The following is a 22,404-nucleotide window of genomic DNA, read 5'->3' on the forward strand; positions in this document are numbered from 1 at the left end:
ATAAAGTTAATGAACGTCATAAAAATCTCTTTTCAGAAGTCACCTCAATTAATAAGATACTAAAGAATAATATTGTAAGAAATGAATTGCATAAATATTGTTTTCTACTCATTCTAGACTCTAGTAATAGCACTTTCTAGTATTTTAGTTTCTACATAGAAATTATACACGTAGACATTCTATTTACGTAGAGTGCTCGCAAACCGCAAACTTTTTAGTCGGCCGATAGTTTGATCGGGCGTTTGATAAGTACGGAGATGTTTGGAAATGCGCACTTAACAACGATCAGGTAAGTATTCGATCGGTATCAGATCAACTAAAAACTGATTGAATTCTCAATTTTCTAAAAAAAAATATTTCGGCAAAGATAGGCTAAAACTTTAATTGAAATCACGATTTTCAAAAAAAAAACGGCCAACTGTTGGTCAACTGTTTAGTCTGCTGTGTGCGGGTAGGCTAAGTTTTATGTTCACATATCTCAGACAATAATTATGTGTGCTCAATCTAGAAAGTATGAGATATAATCTGTGAAACTCAAAAGGCAAAATAATTATTTCAATGATATAATTAGGTATCGTAAGCTTTATTTTAATTAATAAATATTCGGATTAATAAAGAAATCCTCTTAAATGTGCTCGTAATACGATTTTTTAATTTGAAGTAAAGGATTATAATATCTATCTGCTCTTAAGTATCCATTTCGTTAAGCCGGATTTCATTTTTTTATAAAAATAACAATTTAATGAGCTTCAGCTTGTAATTTGTTAATGATTTGCAATCAAATTAACAGTGAACAATTGACTGGGTAAAATTACCGCCGCGTACTGAAGTTCATTCGTTGAACAAGTGAAGGGTGGATCTGTAGATAGAATAGATTTTCTAGGCTACCTAGGATGGGCCAGGTTACTCTCATATTGTTGCCAACATATCGAGGAAGGCCATAGGCTACCTTTATTATTTAGGTGCGAGTAGTAGTCCTCTCGGGACGCGGCTGGAACCGCAGGGAACAGTTAGACATTACGAGAGATGGGTGAAACCGCGTGCAATATACATATATTTCCACTTTGCATAATTTTCAAACCCCTTCAAGTGCCTTGATTTACTTATGTAAGTTAAATTAACTGTAAACATAGGTAATTTAAGGGTACTAATTAAATGTTATTTAACTACTTACAGCGTTTGATCTGTAGAACATATTTTATAGGCTTCCTTTGATATCGTTTGCAATGAAAGTGCACGTGGCGATGTCAACTGGGGCTTATATAAGTTTGAATAAGTTGTTTAATTTACGTTTAAGTAGAAATAGTATATAGTAGTTTCTCCTTCATTTTAGATAGACTGCTTCAAGAACTGGGATGAAGACTGTTACATCTTCAGCTGCCTGAAAAATATTAACGTCTCTTGCTTTTTAATCCCAAGTTTTTAATTCTGAAGGATTTTTTTACAAAATCTATGTCTATAAATATTTCAATACTAATATCACCTATTAGGGGAGGATGGGGGAATTGCGGACGCTGAAGGGAAATAACGCACAACATTCGTACTATCAGTAATAATCAGTCTGTCTTGATTAATTATTAATCTTTAGTTATTCATCTACAAAAACAATTATACTTATTATACGAGATCAGTCAATAAATATAATATTTTTAGCAAAAACAAAACCTTGTCTGTCCGTAATTACCCGTAGCGCTCGGGGTAAATTCGGACTGACCCTGGGTTAATTACGGACAGCATGGGGTATTCACGGACTAGGTCCACATCGCTGACAAAAATCACAAGTAAAGCCTTTAGAAGAACTTCCTACAGTGCAGTTCTCATGAGCCCACTTGTCACACTTTGAACACATAATCCAAACTTCGGCGGGTGGATCACTGTACTTTTCTTGACAATAAATGCAAACGTAATCAACATTTCATCATCAACATTTTAATCAAAATTTTCAGTTTGTTTTCTTGTATTCCGTTTAAAATGGATTTTAACCTCTCTTTGGTATTGTAGAAACACTGCCCTTCTTCACTTGGTCAAACACAGTAGCTCTGGTAATACCATATTTTTCTTCCGCCTGACGAAAAGTTATCTGGTTTTTTATTTCTTGCACAGCTTTTTGTATTGATTCGATGGTGTATGATTGTTCTTTTTTTTCTTATATATATTTCCGAGGCATCCAAAAATGAGTAGTTATTGATTAATTTCATAATAGTTTATCGAATTAGGGGTAATTGCAGACGTACGTATTTACCCCGCAAGGCTTGTCCGCAATTATCCCTACTGGGTATTTTTAAATCAAAGAGATAAATTTGTAGGTTATGAAAACGTTCCATAAAAAGAAACATTGGCGCTGCAAACCCCATTGACAAAGCTATAAATAGAAAATATCACGTTTTACCATCACTTAGTATACAGACCTGTCCCTCGAATTGAAAAACACTGAAAATTAGATCATTATGCACTTTTTTATAAAATTTTACCTACCGTTCAAACCGTGCGCAGCAGGCTGTCGTAAGTTTTTACGTGGCACTAAAATGGCTTAAAGAAACAGATGACAGCACCGGGCTGCCGCGGGGGGAAGGAGTGAGTAGATACATGCTAGTCCGTTTTTACCCCGCGTCCGCAATTCCCCCACTCTCCCCTATACCTATATAAAATGGTCATTCTTTTGTTTGTTTTTTTTGCTCGAGCCTTTCACTGTTGGGAAGCTACACTATTTCGGGGTAACACAGGCTACGTTTTATAATATTTTGTTTCACCCGGCTCTTTCACTGTTGGCAAGCTACACTATCCTCGCATGACATAGGCTACATTTTATTGAAATACGTTAAGTAGTTTCCTCATGATGCAGATAAAACTTCGTGAAATGGCGAGTAGGTATATTATAAAGTATAGTTTACCTAAGAAACACACTTAATCCTGTTAATTACTATTGTTCTTCATCGCGAGCTCATTTCTATACAAATTAACTTAATCAAGTATACAAAAGGTTCTCACTTTATTATACAAATTAATTCTCTTCCTCTATTGTGGTGTAGCTAATGTTGTTTTATTGGGATTGTCTTTTGTTTTCTGTAAAAGCTGAAATAATGTGAACGGGAATAAAGTATTGTGTAAATGTTAATGAAATTATGAATGTTTATAAACATACTCAGAAACTGAATTTGAGTTTAAACTTTCGTTAGACTGAAGGGAACATAGGTTAATTAAATACAGTTAAATAAAGAGCATTTTAATATCTAGAAATAATGAGTTCATATAATTATCTTTTCAGGAACTATTGTATTTTATTCCAGTACAAAAAGATTTTACATATAACTTTGCGAGGTACTTCAAGAGTCGATCATTGTTTATTACATAAAATTAACAGAATTTCCTGTATGCGCTATTTACGTAAAATAAACCGAACTTCCTATGGGCGCTATTTATGCCTACTCGAACTATCCTCTTCTATCGAACTATTTATAAACGCCACCACAAAAGCTACTCTCATTGTCGTCCTAAAACAACCACTCGTCGCGACTGTACCCGAATTCAAACAATTAATATGAAACGTTTGTGTACTCGTATGTACTCGACGGCAATATCAACTAAATGCTGTTCATTTCACGTCTATACGAACAAATTTTAAATGCATAACGCAGAAAAAAACATTGAAAAGACAACCCTATTTCTAACATGCTAAGATTCAATTTCAATTAATTTATGTACTCTGTGGCACTTTTACCTGCATGCGATTTTCAACCTTATGTTGTAAGCAAGACGGTTGAGTGTAGCTGGGCATTAGTGAGTGAAGTCGGCACAAATGTATGATCATGCCAGTATGTGATCAATGCCTTGTGCGGACAGCAAATGAAATGCAATTACAATGTCTGATTGGGATTCCTAAGTTACTCAACAGTGGAGGATCAGAAGTTCCACGTTTGTGATGAATTGAAATACTTATAGCGTTACTTACATACCGTACGTCAGTTGAAGATAGCTTGCCTAAAACTTGTGCTGCAATTGAAGTAGAAGGGCAAAGGTTTAACTTTCTTACTGCAAAAAAAATCCTTCTACTTACATAAGTATAATATCTGGACACCTTTCACACACGGTTGAATTAACTTACCTAACACGTATTATATTGACTTTGATATTGTCGTTTTTGTTTTTAACTGTTTAGTTAAATAAATAATTAAAAAATCACACATATTATGCTTGAAAAAAAAACGTCTTTTAAGTGCTTCTTCATAACGAATATCCACGTCTCAGATCTGATTTACAAGTCTCCATTATCAAAAACATCCATAGTTGTCCAAAACAATCTCATATGAACTTGTACTTCTGTAACTTATCTGTATTTTCATTTGTTTCAGTGTTTATTGGTGCTCCGAGCTGAAAATGTTATCCAGGCACCATTGGACGGGTTTCATCGGTGAGTCCATTTTCATATCTACGCGGATTCTGTTAGTTTGTATATGTATGTGTGTGATCTAGTTGCAAAGTTACTGTGAAAGAGAATAGGTAAGTGAACGGTGGGGGGTATTGACAGGATAATTACTGAGTTGTATAGGTTTTAGGGATTTGTTAAACTGGCTAAAATGTGCCTTAACCCGTTCTATGTTGGAGCACAGATATAAGCGAGAGACAATTGACTTTCTATTGTTTTATAATTAGCGGCGGGTAAATAGTATACAGACTATAAGGTCATTGACTAGTTGAAAATAAGTTTCATGACTGCAAAATGCTTATTATCTTTACACAAATTATATATCGTCTTTTGCCTTAAACATCAAAAAACCAAGCAAAATGTAATAAATATTAATTACTTAACTAGTACAACTTCAGAATATCAACATTTTAAGAATTAATTGTGTAACTGTAACTGAAGCTTCTAAATTACCTTCAGAAAATACCCGATCTAAAATAAATTCAAAATCAACGCTACGTTAACGAAAGTTTCAATCGAAATACTTACAAAGTAAACTAACTTCGAATTTTAACTTAATTAGTTTAAAATTTAACAGGCTGTTACGAAACTACTGTATTGTTTTACAAACTTAAATTAGGATTCGATTTTAATCTTGCTGTGTATTGTCTAAGAGCACACTGCAAACTTTTAGTCGGCCGATAGTTTGTTTGGGCTCATAAATCGGTATGAAGATGAATGGAAGTACTCACGTTAACAAGATCAGTTAATTAGCCGGTATCAGACCCACTTACAGCCAGTTTCTTCATCAAAAGTTAAAGCCAAAGTAAAAGTCAAAGTAATGTCTAAAGTACAAGTAACGGTCAAATTCAATTTTTCTATTAGTTTTGCTGTCACTTTAGCCTTGAAAAAACGTATTTGACCGTAACTTTTACTTTAGACATTACTTTAACTTTAACTTTTGATGAAGAAACTGGCCGTAAGACTTTCTTTAAAAACAATTGCCAACTATCGGGTCAGCTATCGGCCGACTGTTTAGTATGCAGTATGCTCGAAGGCTAAGATGCAAATTACAAAGATTAGTCGGGACGTTTCCACGGAATTATGAATAACTTGGGATAACGAGAAATTAATTGGTTCTGTTTAATTAAAGATTATATCATTTGATTAGTCATTTCCGTCTAAGATTCTCCTTTTCAGGGGGTTAAACTTTCCTTTCGCTGTATTCAATAGATTATAAAATCTCAAGGAAGTTCTATGTAGCTGAGATATAAAAACCAGACTGTAAAGAGTTAATCACACTTGTTATTGAAAGAAAACTATTTATTTCTTTTATAAATATTTGTATTTATATACTAACTTCCATTCAGTGATCTAAAATATAAATAAATAATCTTACAGAAGAACGGCTGTAACAAAAGTTAATACAATATGTTGATATTCGAGTGACAGTAAGCTGATTATATTTATATTACTTCTCTCTTCATCCCCAAACCTTGTGATTTAATCTACATAAATTATATTCTCGTTCCTTCAATGCCTGAATTTTCTGACATGATGTGACCTACATATTTCGTGGTGGCCTAGTGGGTAAAGAACCAACGTCTCAAGTATGAGTTTGGGTACGATTCCAGGTCTGGCAAGTACCAATGAAACTTTAATATGTATCTACTTTGTAATTATATCTTGGACTACCTATTATGTCTGAAATCGAAGTGCATGTAACAGAAATGAGAATGCTGAGATGGATGTGTGGTGTTACAAGAATGGATAAAGTGAGGAATGATTACATTAGAGGAAGTCTAAAAGTAGCGCCAGTTACAGAAAAGATGAGAAGTAGAAGATTGTCGTGGTATGGACATGTAATGAGGAGGGATGATACGCATGCAACAAAGTGTGTGCTAAGTATGAATGTAGATGGATGGAGAGGAAGAGGAAGACCTAAGAAAAGATGGATGGATTGCCTGAAAGATGATATGAATAGGAAGGGAGTGAGTGTCAGTATGACGAGTGACAGGGGAAAATGGAAGAAAATGACATATTGCGCCGACCCCAAGTAATATTTGGGAACAGGGCAGGAGAAAGAAAGACTACCTATTATGTCTGAAATCACCAATGCGCATTGAGCAAGCATGACAATTAGCGCTCAATCCTTCTTCGTGTGAGAGGAAGCCTGTGCCCAGCAGTGGGACGACAAAAACGGCTGATGATGATGGCATGATGTGAATTTTTAATTATACAAATGACTTCGGAGGATTTATCATAGTTTAGCCAAAAGATAAGCACATTTTCACTTTAGCTTAGTCATACAACAGACGTGGAACCCACAGTCAAATGATTGTCCAACTTTTGGACTTCGCTTCAACACTAAAAAGCCGTCAGCCATTTTATGCGCGAAGAAAATTAATTCATGATAGCGTTCAGTAAACAAGAGCCTTTTCCCATTAAATTTTATTTTATTAAATTCCTCCCGAAGACATTGCCCCTGAAAATAATTATAATATTAGATTTTATTGCGTAAATATAATACTCTGTACTACAAATACCATTGTCTTAGAAATCGTACCTAAATTAAATTTTATTTTAAGACTATAAAAAAATTGAAGAAGAAAATGTAGTAAGAAGTTTTGAGTTAAGTTACAAATCTCTTTCGTAACTCGTTAGGGAATATTAAATCATAAGAAAATGATATTTTAATTTCTAGGTTTATCAATAAAATATATATCTATTTATGAATTTTATGATTGCTAAGTTAATTTTTATTGTTGATTCAGTTGTTTTGGGGTCAAGAGCTTCTGTTAGGTATTGTGAGATTTTATTTGTTATTTTGCTGAATTGTTGCTGTAAAGGTAACTAATTCTTATAAGCGCTACTGCACACTGAAGACTAAACTGTCGGCCGACATCTGACCCAATGGTTGGAAAAGTTGATTTTTTAAAGAAAATCTATCTAACGTGCCTACTGCTACACATTTTCATACTGATTTATGAGCCCAAAAAACTGTCGGCCGTGTTCTGCGGGTATTATAAATCTTTAAGTAATATTACAAATTCGAGAGTCCATGTGGCTTTCACGCCAAACCGAATACTCGGAGAAATTTAAGCGAAATATTTTCACTGACTACAGTGAAAATATTAGCTACAAACCTTCACCAATATCAATAGAATTCCCTAACCAAACAAAAAATACCCGTTCTTAAACAAACATAGTACCGGGATTTGTTCCAATATAAATCAACAACAGCTTGAAAAATGAGCGAAAGATTAAAAATATAAATCCTCTGGTTGTGGGAATTTTTACGAGTAATCCGTACCGTCCATCAGTGGGGCAAGTTATTAATTAGTCTAGCGTCCATTTAGAGTACACACTGCAAACTTTTAGTCGGCCGACAGTTGATAGTTGGCAAAAAAATCTTCTTCTTTCCACAATCTTGTTTCGAATGAAACTTTTCAATCGGTCTTAGAGCCTCACATTGCAAACTTTTAGTCGGCCGATAGTTTTTTTGGGCTCATAAATCAATATGAAGATGAATGGTAAAACTCACATTACAAAGATCAGGTATTTAGCCGGCATCAGAGATCATAGAAAACGTTGATTGGAAACAAGATTAAAAAAAAAACGATGCAAATCATCGGATCAACTGTTGACTGACTGTTTAGTTTGCAGTCTGTTTGCTTTTAGTGAAGAAACTAATCAAGTTAATGGATTAAAATAAAAATATATATTTTTACAAAGGTATATTTAAAAGTTGTAAAAGTATAAGAAGCACTTCGGTTGTGTATCGATGCATGATTTATTTTGCTTGAGGTCAATGTTTTAGAAGCTGAAATTGTGGCTTTTGGATTTACTTGGATGTAGTATAATCGGCTAATGAACTCCAATAAAATGGCGTTTTACATCCTAGCTAGAATCTTCGTCTGTCTGTCAAGCTTTTGGTGAAATGGCCCTTAGAGTACAACAGGAAAAAGGTTCCTTCTTTATCACACCAGTTCTTGTTTGCATTCTGGTGTGTTTATACTTATTACGAAGTGATCTTAATTAACTCGATGTGATCCTTTGACATTTTAAAGAAGCCTTTTCCTAACTAGGTTGAGTTTGCTTCCAGACTAATTAGATGCAGTTGCTATCAAACCTAAAAATAACTCTCTATACACGCTTATGTAGTTATTTAATACCATGAATTCCAACAGTTTCCTCTCTTTATGAACTATGTCCAATCAAATGCATTGAAACTTCATTGGTAATACGTAACATAATGAAACTAAGATTTGAAACATATCAACGGGCCCACTCATCATCATCATCATCCGAGCCTTTTCCCAAGTATGTTGGGGCCGGCTTCGTGACTAACTGGATGCAGCTGATTACCAGTGTTTTACAAGGAGCGACAGCTCACTGTGGGACAGAAATAGACGCCTTAAACGTAGTCTTAAGACTCTACGGTCATACTTGAGTAGGAGTTTCTTAACACGACATTCTAAGCACATAATCACTAATTAATTCTCCACTTGTCACATGATAAAGCCTTCTAACAAAGCATGCATGTGTGTAGGATGTTAAACATTGCTCAAATGTATGGGCAATCGTGTTATCTTGTAAGATCCGACAGAAGCTACCTATTGTTGGTTTAACAATGTGATGTGGGTTGTGGGCGTCGGGTATTAGGCTTTTGATTAGTACAAGATATGCGATGCGATATTGTTTTGGTATCTTTGCTAACTAAATAAAGAGGAAAATGTATTGTTTGTTTGGGGCTAAAGGCTACAAAACTACTAAACCGATTTGAAAATTCTTTCACTCATGGAAAGCTACACTCTTCCCGAGTACAATACACAAAATGTTATCTCAGTGCCTACAGGAAGAAGTTCCTTCGGGATGCGGTTAACCAACGCTCAGCGTAGTCGTTCCAAGGACGGTAGGTATAGTGGGTGTCATTTGAACATCTTTGGGGCAGTCAGGAACCAGATAAGTGGACCCTCCTCCTCGCATTTTGTCCCTTCTATAGTAAAACAGGTGTATTTTACACATACATATTTGTCACGTCTGACCTAAGTTTAATTAGTAAGCACGAATCTACAGTGTTGCTAACTTAGCCTACGTTGCAGAGGACGGCCTAGTTTCACACAGGGCCAGTTTCATCACTCTAAACTATGGCCGTAATCATGATAATTTGATGGCAATCATAATCATTTGATTCTGATTTAAATCGATGATGAGATGATTATAATCTTTGATTATATAATGGAGCAATATGAAATAAGTGGTTTATATTAGTTGTAAAAGATTCCGCAACAAAGAACTTGAACTTTAATAAACTGAACTTACGTAGGCAGAAAATTGCCGAAAAATTAAGAATTTAATAATCTATACCTATATATAAAAATGAAACCCGTTTTCCGTTGTCACGACATAAAATGAAAACGGCTTGACCGATTTGGCTAATTCTTTTTTGTTGTGTTTTTGTCAGGAGAAGGTTTTTATGAAAAAAAAAATAGGGTAAAGTAGAGAAGTCAGTTGACGGAAGCGAAGCCGCGGGCAAAAGCTAGTACTTAATAGGTATCTAGTGATCAATCTATAACTATAAAGTAGAGCTGGGTAGCAATTTTTTATGATAAATCAGCAAATTATCCCTCCCGCTGTGGGTTAGCAGCGTAAGGGAGTATCAGACTCTTACTGTCTATAACCCATCATGTTCCTTCTTAAGCCCCTTATGTACCAGGGCCGCGCTAACTTCTTCAAACAATCCCGCAGCCCCAACAAGAGCTAAGTAGCTAAGAAGATACATCGACTATCTATCTTAAGAATGTATTTTTCTAAGCTTCAGCGAAGCTTTTACTAGCTTGTACTACACACCATCCCACTTCTATTGCGTTCACACGACCTTGAGCCCAGTGAATGCGTAATTAATTTATATCTATTTAAACAGTGTGCGAATTGCATGTGACCTGCATAGGAGCTGTGTCTTGTAGTTACAAGTAATACATGTATGTCTTGTCTTGTTAGTAATATTGATTAGGTCCTTGTATTGTGAACTATGTCATGATGTGATTCTGTTGTTAGGTGTATGGTTAGAGTTTATGTATATGTCGCAGCAGACTGGTTGCAGCTAGCCCTTTAACTGATCAAAGAAAGAAACTTTACCGATTCAATCTACCTTTAAAAAAAATACATCTGAAAGTGAAAGTCAGTATTTTTTAATAAATATCAATTATCTTTTGCCAGTTGTTTGTCACAAATATGTAGGTAGTATACCTTTGAAAAAAAACTTTTCGATTTTTCTAAAACCTTGAAAGGGTAACATTATCCTGCTTCCATCCTCAATCTAACTAAACGAGCCTACACAGCAAATTAGAAGTATCTACTTACACAAAATAGCACCTTTTTTCTCGAAACCTTTTTGCTCTTCTTAAGGTCCAAAATCTTACGTTTTAACGGAGACATCACGAAGGTTGGACCTCTCATTACTTTATTGCTTCACTTCTTTTTTGGCTTGGAAATGTGTCAATCTTCCCCTTTTAGCAAACGGGCGATGATTTTAGAGGAATCGGCTAAAGTGAAAGCTTTAAAGGTTTGAAGATCAAAATATGAAAGAAATATCTATAAATTAGCTTAACGTAGGAACTGGTGTTTTGTTTGGATATTGCTTATTTACTTAATTTTATATTTAGCCCAAAAAAACGACCCATTTTTTTGTAAAACTTGCCCCCAAAACTTTTGATATCGAAAGAAAGAAAGAAAATACGTTTATTCACGCACGCGTGTGACACGGCCTTACAAACAATAAACAAAAATAATTAAAAAAATATATATAGCAGTCGTTTGAAATAGGAAAAGAAAAGACGAATTACAATTAAAAAACAGTAATCGAAAAACAACGAAGCAAGTAAACAAACAAAAACTTTGCATGTGTAAAATCACACATACCTACAGTTTTGTATATGTACCTTTACATTGAAACCTTAAACGTTCCGAAAGAAGCCATAAAAACTAACCTGCATTCCTCCTCAAAAAAACAATTCACAAAACATTCTTCCGGGAGATATTTTTCAAATTAAAACTTGCATTTCACCCTGTTTCCAGTTCGCAGTAATTCGTAGGAAAACTAGGAAAGAAAATGCCAAAAGAAAGAAAGAAAGACAGACAAAAGATCAAGTCTCATCGTTGAGACAATGGTGAGCTTTTTAGCGTTCCGCGTTTGAATGAGAAAATGGTACGGAATCAATACCGTGTCAATGAGTCGAGTTTTTGCTTTGTGTTTATTATTCTTTTGTTTCCTGGCTAATTAGGGAGGTTATTAGCTTATGAGACTGTCATTGTACTGGTGTTTTGTTGAGGAAATAGACAGGAGAAGTTGTATTACGTTTTCAATAAATGTCATTAAGTTATCTACTCATCATATTTTTTTTGGGGTCGGTGCAACATGTCTTCTTTCATCATGTTTCCCTATCTAAAGTTATCTGACAAATCCAGCCATAGCATACTTTTGAAATACTTATACGTCATGCAGCAGCTCTTAATAATAGTCTTTTAAGACTCCAAGACTCATAAGTCACTCAAAAGACAAGCAAAGAAAATTCCAGACATGAAAAAAGTTAACTCTTCAGCTCAAAACTTAGCATCTCTCTCAAGCAAACAAGTATGAATAAAGAATGTCTATAACCCACTTAACCACATTTATCCAGCAATACTGAAGTATTTATATTAAAAAGAACGTCGAGTCACATAGCTGCGGGCACATAGCCTTACTAAGTTAGATATGTCGGTAATCCTCTAGGAAATATTCTTATTTTATTCCGAATAATGTCTTGTGTATCACTGGAAAATGTAGTCAGTAAGTTTTTGCTATTTTCAGATTACATTTTTATGAATAAGGGGAGAAATGTTGAGACGAGCGTAAGGTGTGCCGTGATAGAGACATAATAAGCTTATAAAAGAAGTCAAAGAAGAGATGGTTTATATTCGTGGAGAACAAAATGACTACCGGAGATGTCATAACGCTTTTAGAAAAGTAGCACGCCAAAATGTGGGTGATCGGGGGACGAGAAACGTAACTAACGTGACGGGCGGGATACGTTTAACCCGCCTATTATTTTTAAAATAAAGTCGCCTATCAATCAACTCTAAAACTCATTTTTGACAGATTGGTTTTGATTTGACAAGCCACCCAAACCACTCGTTAGTTCTAGTAACTGATCACGCCGACTGCACTTAGCTTGACCTACAAGAAAGCGCCTGACCTACCTGCCTTATGGCATCTCCGCTATCTCTCCTTCCTCTGTGGTTATATCTTAGATTTAACTTTATGAAACGCAGTCCACTGTGCGTTAGTAAATATCACCCACGTAACTGCTTAAGGGTGAAAAGCAAAACTATGTTTTACTTGCTCAAAACTTAAATGTCAAACAAACAAAGTACAACAGCAGTTTATAACTTAAGTTATTCGCTTCAAAACACTTAAGCGTAGGTTCTGCTGTTTGATTAATTAATTATGCCTGATAGATTTGATATTTAGTCAAAAGACAAATAGCTTAAGGATATACATATAGAAAGTTATGAAACTTTTGAAAAAATATCTCACGATATTTTCCTTCATCATTCGTCAATGATTTCCAAGACGCAATTATAAGACCAGAGCCACTCAAAGGTAGACCAGTAGCAAAAAACCTACTTATGTGCAAAAAGTATTAAATGGGGAGGAAAGAAAAATAAAATAAAGCTCGAAAAAAGGATCAGCATGGCCATCCAACGAGGTAATGCTGCCAGCCTCTTGGGTACGCTCCCAGTCGATGGGGATGAATTTTTTGACGCATTTAAGTTATAGTGTTTTTTTTTGTTTTATTAGGATAGTTTTTAATATGTATTGTTAATATTTAAATAAATAAAATTATGTAACTCGTCAAATTAATTAAAACAAGAAAAATAAATAAAAAATAGTCAAAAGTTTTTATTCAATCTATGAAAGCCCAGAAGCCAGTACAATTCCCCTTTTCTATTTTACGTATTCGAATGTGCACCCATGTGCTCAAACTGAAGGTGATTCAACCACAAGACCATACAAACGAGATCTCATAAAACCGATCTGTCGATAATAGTCGATGTGGTCTCACGGCGCCCGCGCACTCCCACGACTCGAGATGTCTATCACAAGAAAGTGGAAAGCGTGGCCGTTGAACATGAACTGTCATTGTTATATCATATCCTGGTTTGTTTCTTTGGTGTTTGTAATTGTCAGGGTTAAAAGCCTGAGATGAGGAGAGGTGAAAAGTTCTGCAGCAAGTTTTGATGTCGTTCTTAGTTAGGAAGTCTTGAAACATTTATCTCAGCTGCCTACTAATTACCTACAAAGCTCAAATAACGTCGAAAGTCCTTATAAGCTTTTGTGTCATTCAAAAGCCGTCAATAGGTCACTCGATTTGTACCAAAGCAAAAAACCTTACGAAGACACAACTTGCAAAACATGAATAGGCTACAAACCGTCTTTTGTCTTCACTTGTGAAAAACAAACGCACATAGGATACCTAAAAACAATTTCCAAACATAGGTACCTACAGGGTTTGCAAAACATGCAATACAATAATTTCGGAAGTACGTTATTACAGCACAATGTAAGCTATACCTACCTATAATGAGTGCAGCATCAATTAATATCGTTCAAGTACCTATTGGTTGCATAGCAACGCGCGATCATTAGACATTGTTTATTCATTAAGCTCATTCATTATGTTTGTCCCGGACAAATTGTGATGACTTGTCAATTGTTCATATTGATGACAATAGCTGTCATTTGTTTTTAATTCATTGTTTTTTTGTGGCTACTGGTTGTTTTAAAGATTTATTTATTAGTTTTGTACATTAAATTGTTTCATATTTATAGATAGATGGATATACTTTTAGTTAACTACAATATTATCTGGAACATAATAAATATTTAAATCTACAAATACCTACAAAAGAAGAAGGTATGAAGAAGCTCTGAGATTAAAACATTTTAATTCAATACCCCAAGTACCTAAGTAATTTTCCCAAAGTGTTTCGCATCAAAAAAACCTCGAAGACTACTTTAAAATATGATTCAATCAGTAAAAAAACTAAAGATATAATTACAAAAAACATCTAACCTAGGTCTCAAACTCCATTCATTTACCAAGGACACATAATTAGCGGTTTCCGTTCAAAAACAATAATGATTGTTTTATATCTATCAGCTGTTGAGTATTGTGTGTCTAGTGTCAAGGCTAGACCTCTGAGGCTGGGCTAGACACGGCGTGTCAGTTTACAGACTAGAGGGGTCAAGGTCAAATGCAGATGCATCTGACCTTCGATCGATGCTTATCGATAAATTCTTGACATTGTTTCTTGAATGAAGTTGTGTGGTTATCTGTGAGATAGTAGGTATGTGGTAGAGATGGTTGGCTTTTGATGTTCACGTTTGGTAGGACTTTTGAAAGTCGATATGGTTGCAAAGAAAGTTAGTTAAATGTCAAACAGAGAAGTAGTGAGAAGCAAAAATACATTCTGTGCCGATACGGAAATAATAGTAAAGGTAGAGAATAATTATTTTGGTATGACGTTTAAATAAAGGTATATGTACTAGTGAAAATCGTTCATGCAGATGCCCTCTGACTGACGTATGCCAAACAAACTGCAATTTAAAAATATTTTAAGCTGTTTCCGAAAACTGCAAAACCAATATTTTCAATATGATGTTCACTTTGGCATAAAACATAATTTCGGATATAAAAACAAACAAAATATTTATTGAATCTCCAAAAATAGCCTTTGATAAAAAATAAATCCACATTCGTTTATTTTTTGTTTGCTCTCAATTCGGATGGATTAAACATTATTTACTCTATACGGTTGAGCGAATTTAAAAAGCAATTGACAGTAATCTTATTTAACCATCTCAATAGGAAAAATATAGGTACCGATTTACACGATTATTCACTTAAATAAGGTAGCCTCTAATTTATATAAACTTATTTTTATACCGTGTGATATTCTGCACCCTCATGCACCCTCATGTTTTTATTTTCATCACAAAAAAATATAAAACAAAGTGCGGTAATACACTAACTTTAACTAACATTTATCTGAAAATTTAAAATATAATATAAACATCAGCTATATTCTGCATTATCATCCATCAATAGCATCCCAATTCGGGGCACAGGTCTTCTCACAGCTCTTCTTGTACTGAGAAACTTTTAGCTTTCCAACAGTGAAAGAAGTTTTCAAATCCGTTCAGTTCTTACAGAGCTTTTAGGGCACAATCAAAAACATGTTTCCTCTTAACTATATTAGTACAGATGACCGATACAAAAAACCAAAGATGGCACAATCTAGAACGAACTTTCCATTGATACTGTTTCATCAGCCTCCCTGAGGGCATTTCAACATGACCGAACATCTGAGCGCATCTTACATCACGCGATAACGACCTTAATTGTTGCAACGCAATAACATGGTTATTATCTTAATACCTTTTATAGTTCACGGACAGGTATGTATTGTTTCCCATATATTATAGTGTAAATTATGTATTGCATATGTTTGTGAGAAATAATTTGTTATTTGAGCCACATCTGCGGGTTGTTCGAAAGAGACACTGCGGCCCTGGTACATAAAAGGCCAATGACGGAACACGACGGTTTTTAGTCAGTAAGAGTCTGACACTCCCTCACCGCAGCGGGAGGGGTCATTTGATGATTTTTGACGTCGTTAAAAAAAAAGCCATGTTAATGTACAAGTTTGAGTACCTACCTGTCTTGTTTAGCAACTGCAAATATAAAGCTGGAAAATAATAATGGTATCTTTTAAAAGTTTCATTTAGCTATCTAAAGAATATTTGCTATCGAGGTGAGACCATTTTATCCCACTGTACATATTTTATTTAAAAATCTAAAAAAAGAAACTTTTAGAGGTCTCAATTTACACAAAAAAACGCATGCATAAGTTACCTCAAAAAAGAATATCTAAAAATATTTGATTTACAAACGGCAGCGAAAACTTAAGTCACATAAATTGGTCCCGGGTCTTTTACACGAAAAAGGCTCAGTCAATTTACTCAGTTTAAAGTAAGAGGACACTGCAAACTTTTAGTCGGCCGATAGCTTGTTTGGGCTCATAAGTCAGTATGAAGATGAATGTGGTAGTACGCACATTACAAAGATCAGGTGTTGAGTCGGTATCAGAGCGGCTGAAAACTATGGCATTAAGAGTATCTCTTAAAAAAAAATTTTGCTTGAACCATCGGATCAACTGTCGGCCGACTGTTTAGTCGGCAGTGTGCTGGGACTCTCAGTCAATTTACTTAGTTTAAAAGTTAGAATTTATTAGAGGCTGCATTTTCTCCGAAGGTTTTATGTACTAAAGTCATTGACTCTGGGCGTTTTGGAAAGATCCCAAAAATACCAAAGAGCTAAGTGACACTTCAATGTATTTGCATTGTCGTCTTTTGTCAATGTTTTACTTACCCATATTGTGTATGGAGATATTGTGTTTCTGCAGTGAGTTGGGTTCAGAAAAGATGACTGATGTATTATCTTTGGCATTTGGCATTGTATGACTTGTCATAAATTGTAAGACCCTCCGCGGACTGTGAACTTTTAGTGGTATGATAGTTGGCCAGATCTAGTTGACTGACAGTTTAGTCTGAGGGGGTTCTAACTTAAATAAGCCCTAATAAGGATAGGCCCTAACTTACGTAAAAATGTAAATAAGTTTATTATTATTGGATTTAGGACAAGACTATTTTATATTTAGTTATACTTACTAATATTATTGACATGAAAGTAGGAGCTGTAAACAGTAGGAATCAAAATACTTTCTTACGATATATGTATTTACCGGCTTACGTACACATATCATAGTGCTTAGATGACTACACATCTAGCGCATGCGCACTAGTATAAAAATGTCAGTGAATGCATCCTGTCCAACTGCATTGCTGATCTCGACAGAACTCATACGCAACAACATGTCCAAGTTATAAACTAAAGCTGGCATATAGAAAATACATAGAGTTATGTTCTAAAGAAACATTATTTAGGGTATGTTACACCTTTATGAAATCATTTAAGAAGCAGCCGTGAAAATGCCGCCCATTGGTAAAATCGGCGATTTGACGACTGAAAATGTTTCTGATATCGTTATACTTAATTGATGCAACTCACCTTTAATTTATCATTCCTAAACTCTTCATGTTTCTCGGATAAGGAAAATGCGCATACCAAGAAACTTTTATTGGGGTAGGCATCAAAAGTTTATCTTAATTGGCGACTTCTTTTAACACAATTCTTTAATCTTTATCCTTATTCCCCCTTTCTGACCATAATATGCATATTTAGGGCCACTCAGGTACTTAAAAAGCTATTGAATCTACTTTATCAGCTCCTTTCCGATATAGTTATTGGCACGAATCTAGAGCTCTGACCTTCACCTGCGCAGAAGTAATTTATTGGGTGCCTTTTGTGGTATGAAGTGAGGCGCGGGGGCGGGCTAAAGCGGTGATTGGTTCTTTGCTAATAAATCACTTCTGCGCAGATGTAGGTCAGAGATTCGTGCCGATAACTATACACTTAAACTACATGTAACCCTGTATACATCTACAGAAACTATCTTGGATCTTCATTACTTAAAACCCACTCCAAAATAAATCGCTTATCACTTAAATGCCGACGAAGTGTAGCCTACATACCGTCCCTACTTATGTAGTAATAGCATCCTATTAATTTCCCAATCCCAGTCATTTGCTAGCATTAATACCTGAACCAACTCTAATGGGCATTTAACCTTTTGCATCTAGACTTGTAATCAACGGTAATTCTAACTTCTAGCTGATATTAAGAGCAGCATGTTCGTAAGTTTGTTTGTAAGGCGTAATTACGTCAAAAAGAGAAGTATGGAAATTTTGATAAGAACGAGGAGGATGACGATTTAGGAAAGACCTTTTTTTTATGGGAAATCATCAAATGACCCCTCCCGCTGTGGGTTAGCAGCGTGAGTGTCAGACTCTTACTGACTAAAACCAATCATGTTCCTTCTTAGGCTTTTTATGTACCAGGATCGCGGTAATTCTTTCGAACAATCCTGCAGCCCACCTAGGAAAGACCTTGAGTTAACTAATACATATACTGTAGTAAGTATATTATCTCTATATGCATAACAAGCACACTTCACTCCCGCTTTTAATACAATATCTTTATATAAAGTTGAGTGCAATAACCACACATTTTCTCGCCATCGTAAATCAAAAGCCGCTTGTAAAATATAGTAATCTTTTAATTGGATTAATACATTGTAGTGTTAAGTCTAACAATTTCCTGGTTTCGCTATAAATTCTACTTAATTACATGAAGATAATTATAGCAATTTGCTGTAAAAACATTCTAATACTAATGTTTTTTAGAAAGTGTGTTTAAAATTGCAATTTGTGATTCGAAAGGCAGGAACACACTGGTGACTAATTAGTGCACACATTAACGTTAGAATTAATAACTATGTTTAATTTGACGAATAATTTTTCAGTATTAATTACAGCGTTAAAAAAGACAGTAAAAACTAAACATATCACCTTTTTTGCGTGATTTTCTTTACACGGATTTCAAATTGTTATTTGTAGCATGTTATCTTTGCTATGTAATAAAAAAGTGGAAAAATTGTTTTATTTGTTTGCAACCTAAAGGCTTCGAAACAACTAAACCGATTTGAAAAATTCTTTCATTGTTGGAAAGCTGCACCCTTTCCGAGTATCCTTGTACGGGCAGTAGTTCACATGGGACGCGAGTGAAACCGCGGGAATGCGTCTAGTTAATTATAAAGGTTTTTAGCACATTCTATTCAGAGCTTTGAAATAACATACATACACAAGTATCTATAAAATTATAATTGCTTTAATTATCAAAAACACTTACATAAAAGGCCTTATAGCCGTAAAATAAAAAAAGTAATTGTTTTAGCTCTTACTTAGAAAGTAATGTTTAGCTTTCATAAATTAAGACTTCATCAGAATGAGATATTATAAAATTCAAGTTATAAAGTCAAGGTCGAGCTTATAGCGAGCTTTTATAATGAAGCTTTCTTTGAATATAAAGTAATTCTTCTCATTATATCATCTTGTAGTCTAGACAGACACCAAACACCAACATTACTTGCGTACGTGACAATCAAACGATGATTATAAGAGCCTGACAGAAATTGTTGCCTAAGTACTTATAAAGATCATTTTGGTACCATCGGCATCAGATACCCGATTTTTCAATCATCATTAATATTGAAAACTTAATAATCTACAACTTTAATTTTATAATAAACTTACAGCATAAAAACATAAATATAAAACACGTAGTAAAAAGCATAAAGCTTTGCTTTTTGGAAATTACTTGTCTATATAATAGATAAGTAAAATACTTGAAGATGCAGCATCAACTTCTCGATATACTCTATAAATAGTAAAACATAGGAATAGTAAAAAAGCGAAAAGCGGCAAAACTATTGGCAAGTAGGTAGGTATATAGTCAGATGAATCGTGAGACTTTAACAACTTAGCATGAACATGAAGTGCAACGAGTTAGCCAACTACTGGGTATTAAGCTGGATTTACATCTACTGCAGACCAGCGTGTCTGACACATCGCGTTAAACAAATAACATAAAGCTTGGTATAGGGTGTGGAATATTTTTATAAAAACTGTCTCTCGATTTCTTCCCGTACCCTGATATACCTGGGTCTAGTGCAGCTCCTTCTCAATGAATTTCTCAATAAAGCTAAATTCACTTTATTTACTAAATATCTATATTTATTCCTAAGTAAATCTACATTTACGAAAAAAACCTTTAAACTAATAAACGCCCAACGTTTAAGCATTGCCATTCAACGTGGCAATGCAGCCAGCCTTTGGTACACTGCCGGGTGACAGAGATGAGGACCAATTTTTCAACGCAATTATTTATTTCTCAATAATTTTTTTACAATCGGTTTATTACTTTTTATAAAAAATCAATAATATTTTTCCTCTGTATAATATTACTACAGAATTAAGACAGTATACAAAGGTACTAATATCGTTATACAAATGACACGTGTCTGACTCGCTCATTATCTAAAGAGATGTAAATCCACCTTTATAGCTTCATCAGGTAGATTGATCCAGGTATAGTTTTCCCAGAAGACATGACCTATCTCGATTACCGACTATCGGATATTCGTGAAGCTTGCTTGAACCCACGCTGAGCTGAATGCCAAGTTTCAAGGTCAAAGGTCAAAGCTAATCGGAAGTAGCGCTTTAGATATTCGATATGCACTTGTTAGTAAAACTAGAAATGTAGACTTTGTATAATGTGTCAAAAAAATAGTAGGTACTGTCACGACTGTTCGATATTATTTTGTTTTTTTGGGTAGTGTGACTTTCAATCACTAATATATACCTAGCTACCATTCTGATCGCATTTGAAGTTTTCAGTTTCACCATGTTTTTCATTCAAGTCACATGCCACTTTTATTTTCATTCACTATGTAAATTAAATTCCGTTATGAATTGAATAAAAGTCTTATTGAGTTGAATATCTACTAAGAGCAACTTTGACAATTCTATGGCACAATAAAATAAACACGAATATCTTCCAAAAAAACCAGTCCCCACAATTCGTAACAATCAAGTATGTACTTAACATACTACTATACACAAAACAAACATCGTATGCAACATTATTTCGCAACATTTCACGCACGCACAAACTTACCCTCCTTACGTCTTGTCAACACTATTTAGCAAATGCATTAAAAATACATGTGTAAACAGTGACCCAACGTAAAACAATATTTATTGAATAAACTGGCCCGACTGTGTTGTATTGTTTTGCAAAGTTAGCGCGGTTTCAGACGAGCGGTTTTTACGCGCGCATTTTGTAGGTTGATACGGGTGTTTAAATGTTATAGGCGCAGATGAGCACGTTTTTTGTTTTTGTTTTACGTGTCACTTGAAGTAATAACGCGTTTATCTGATTATACTTAATATTATAAATAGGAATCATTTTTTGCTTCTTTGTATTTTTGTCCCTGAAAGCTCAGAAACTACTGAACCGATTAGAAAAAATCTTTCACTGTTGGAAAGCTATGCTCTTCCCGAGTAATATAGGCTATCTTTTATCCCTGTACGGCCATAAGTTCCCACGGGACGAGGAGAGTAAAACCGTGGGAAAACGGCTATAGTGAACTTAATCGCGTTAATTTACTCCACAGCTTTCCAAAAAAAAGCATTAGGTATATTGATGTAACCCTTTGCAGCATATTCTTTTCATTAAATAAAAGTATTTTTCATATAAACGTCGTGTAAATCAAACGCGCAGAAATAAAACCAAGTCTGTACCCAGCCTTACCCGATTACGCGAGTTACGTCAACCGCGCACGGGTGCGCATGCATGGAGAAAGCGCTCCTTGCGCAAGAGTCGCGAAGACCTGTATGTGACATTGGAATACATTTGAATAATCCTTCAAAATTACCATATTTTGATTGCGTACATTGTATTAGGTATTAAATAACGACGCGTCAAAAGCTATGCAATAGTTTGAATGGTTGATCTATCAATGTCAGCTTTTTGAAACTCAATCCATGAGGGAATGGAAGTCAATAATTATTATATCAAACTACTTATTTTATACAGGCTGTCATTTGAAAATTTCGAGTAGTCGTTACGGATAGTCAGAAGCCAGCAAGTCTGATAACCACTGTTACATAAGGGTATCGGGGTTGCCTGGGTTGAGGAGATCAGATAGGCAGTCGCACCTTGTAATACAATGGTACTCAGCCGCATCCGGTCAGACTATAAGTCAACCCCAACGTAGCTGGGAAAAGGCTCGGGAGATGATTTTATATTATACTACTTATTTTATACACACAGCAACAAAGGGTATCAATAAACCTTTTTCTAGCACAAGAATCGTGAAATATAAATTTTTTCCTGAATAATTCACGCCTTTCAACAAACACAAAAGCTATAAAC

At 34.8% G+C, this 22,404-nt stretch overlaps 2 protein-coding genes across 2 annotated transcripts in view; both read left to right on the forward strand.

Annotated features, from left to right (window-relative positions):
* The window catches only part of LOC110383435 (putative nuclease HARBI1), a 244,366-nt gene that overhangs the window by 44,557 nt on the left and 177,405 nt on the right, over window positions 1–22,404 (forward strand). The gene's annotated exons all lie outside the window — the stretch shown is intronic.
* The window catches only part of LOC110381054 (protein obstructor-E), a 48,323-nt gene that overhangs the window by 12,116 nt on the left and 13,803 nt on the right, over window positions 1–22,404 (forward strand). Inside the window, exon 2 of the mRNA XM_049842769.2 lies at window positions 4,350–4,408. Coding sequence (XP_049698726.1) covers window positions 4,375–4,408 — 34 coding nt within the window. The 5' untranslated portion in view covers window positions 4,350–4,374. The remainder of the gene's footprint in view (window positions 1–4,349; window positions 4,409–22,404) is intronic.

This window comes from Helicoverpa armigera, chromosome 5, assembly GCF_030705265.1.
Source record: "Helicoverpa armigera isolate CAAS_96S chromosome 5, ASM3070526v1, whole genome shotgun sequence".
Taxonomy (NCBI): Eukaryota; Metazoa; Arthropoda; class Insecta; order Lepidoptera; family Noctuidae; genus Helicoverpa; species Helicoverpa armigera.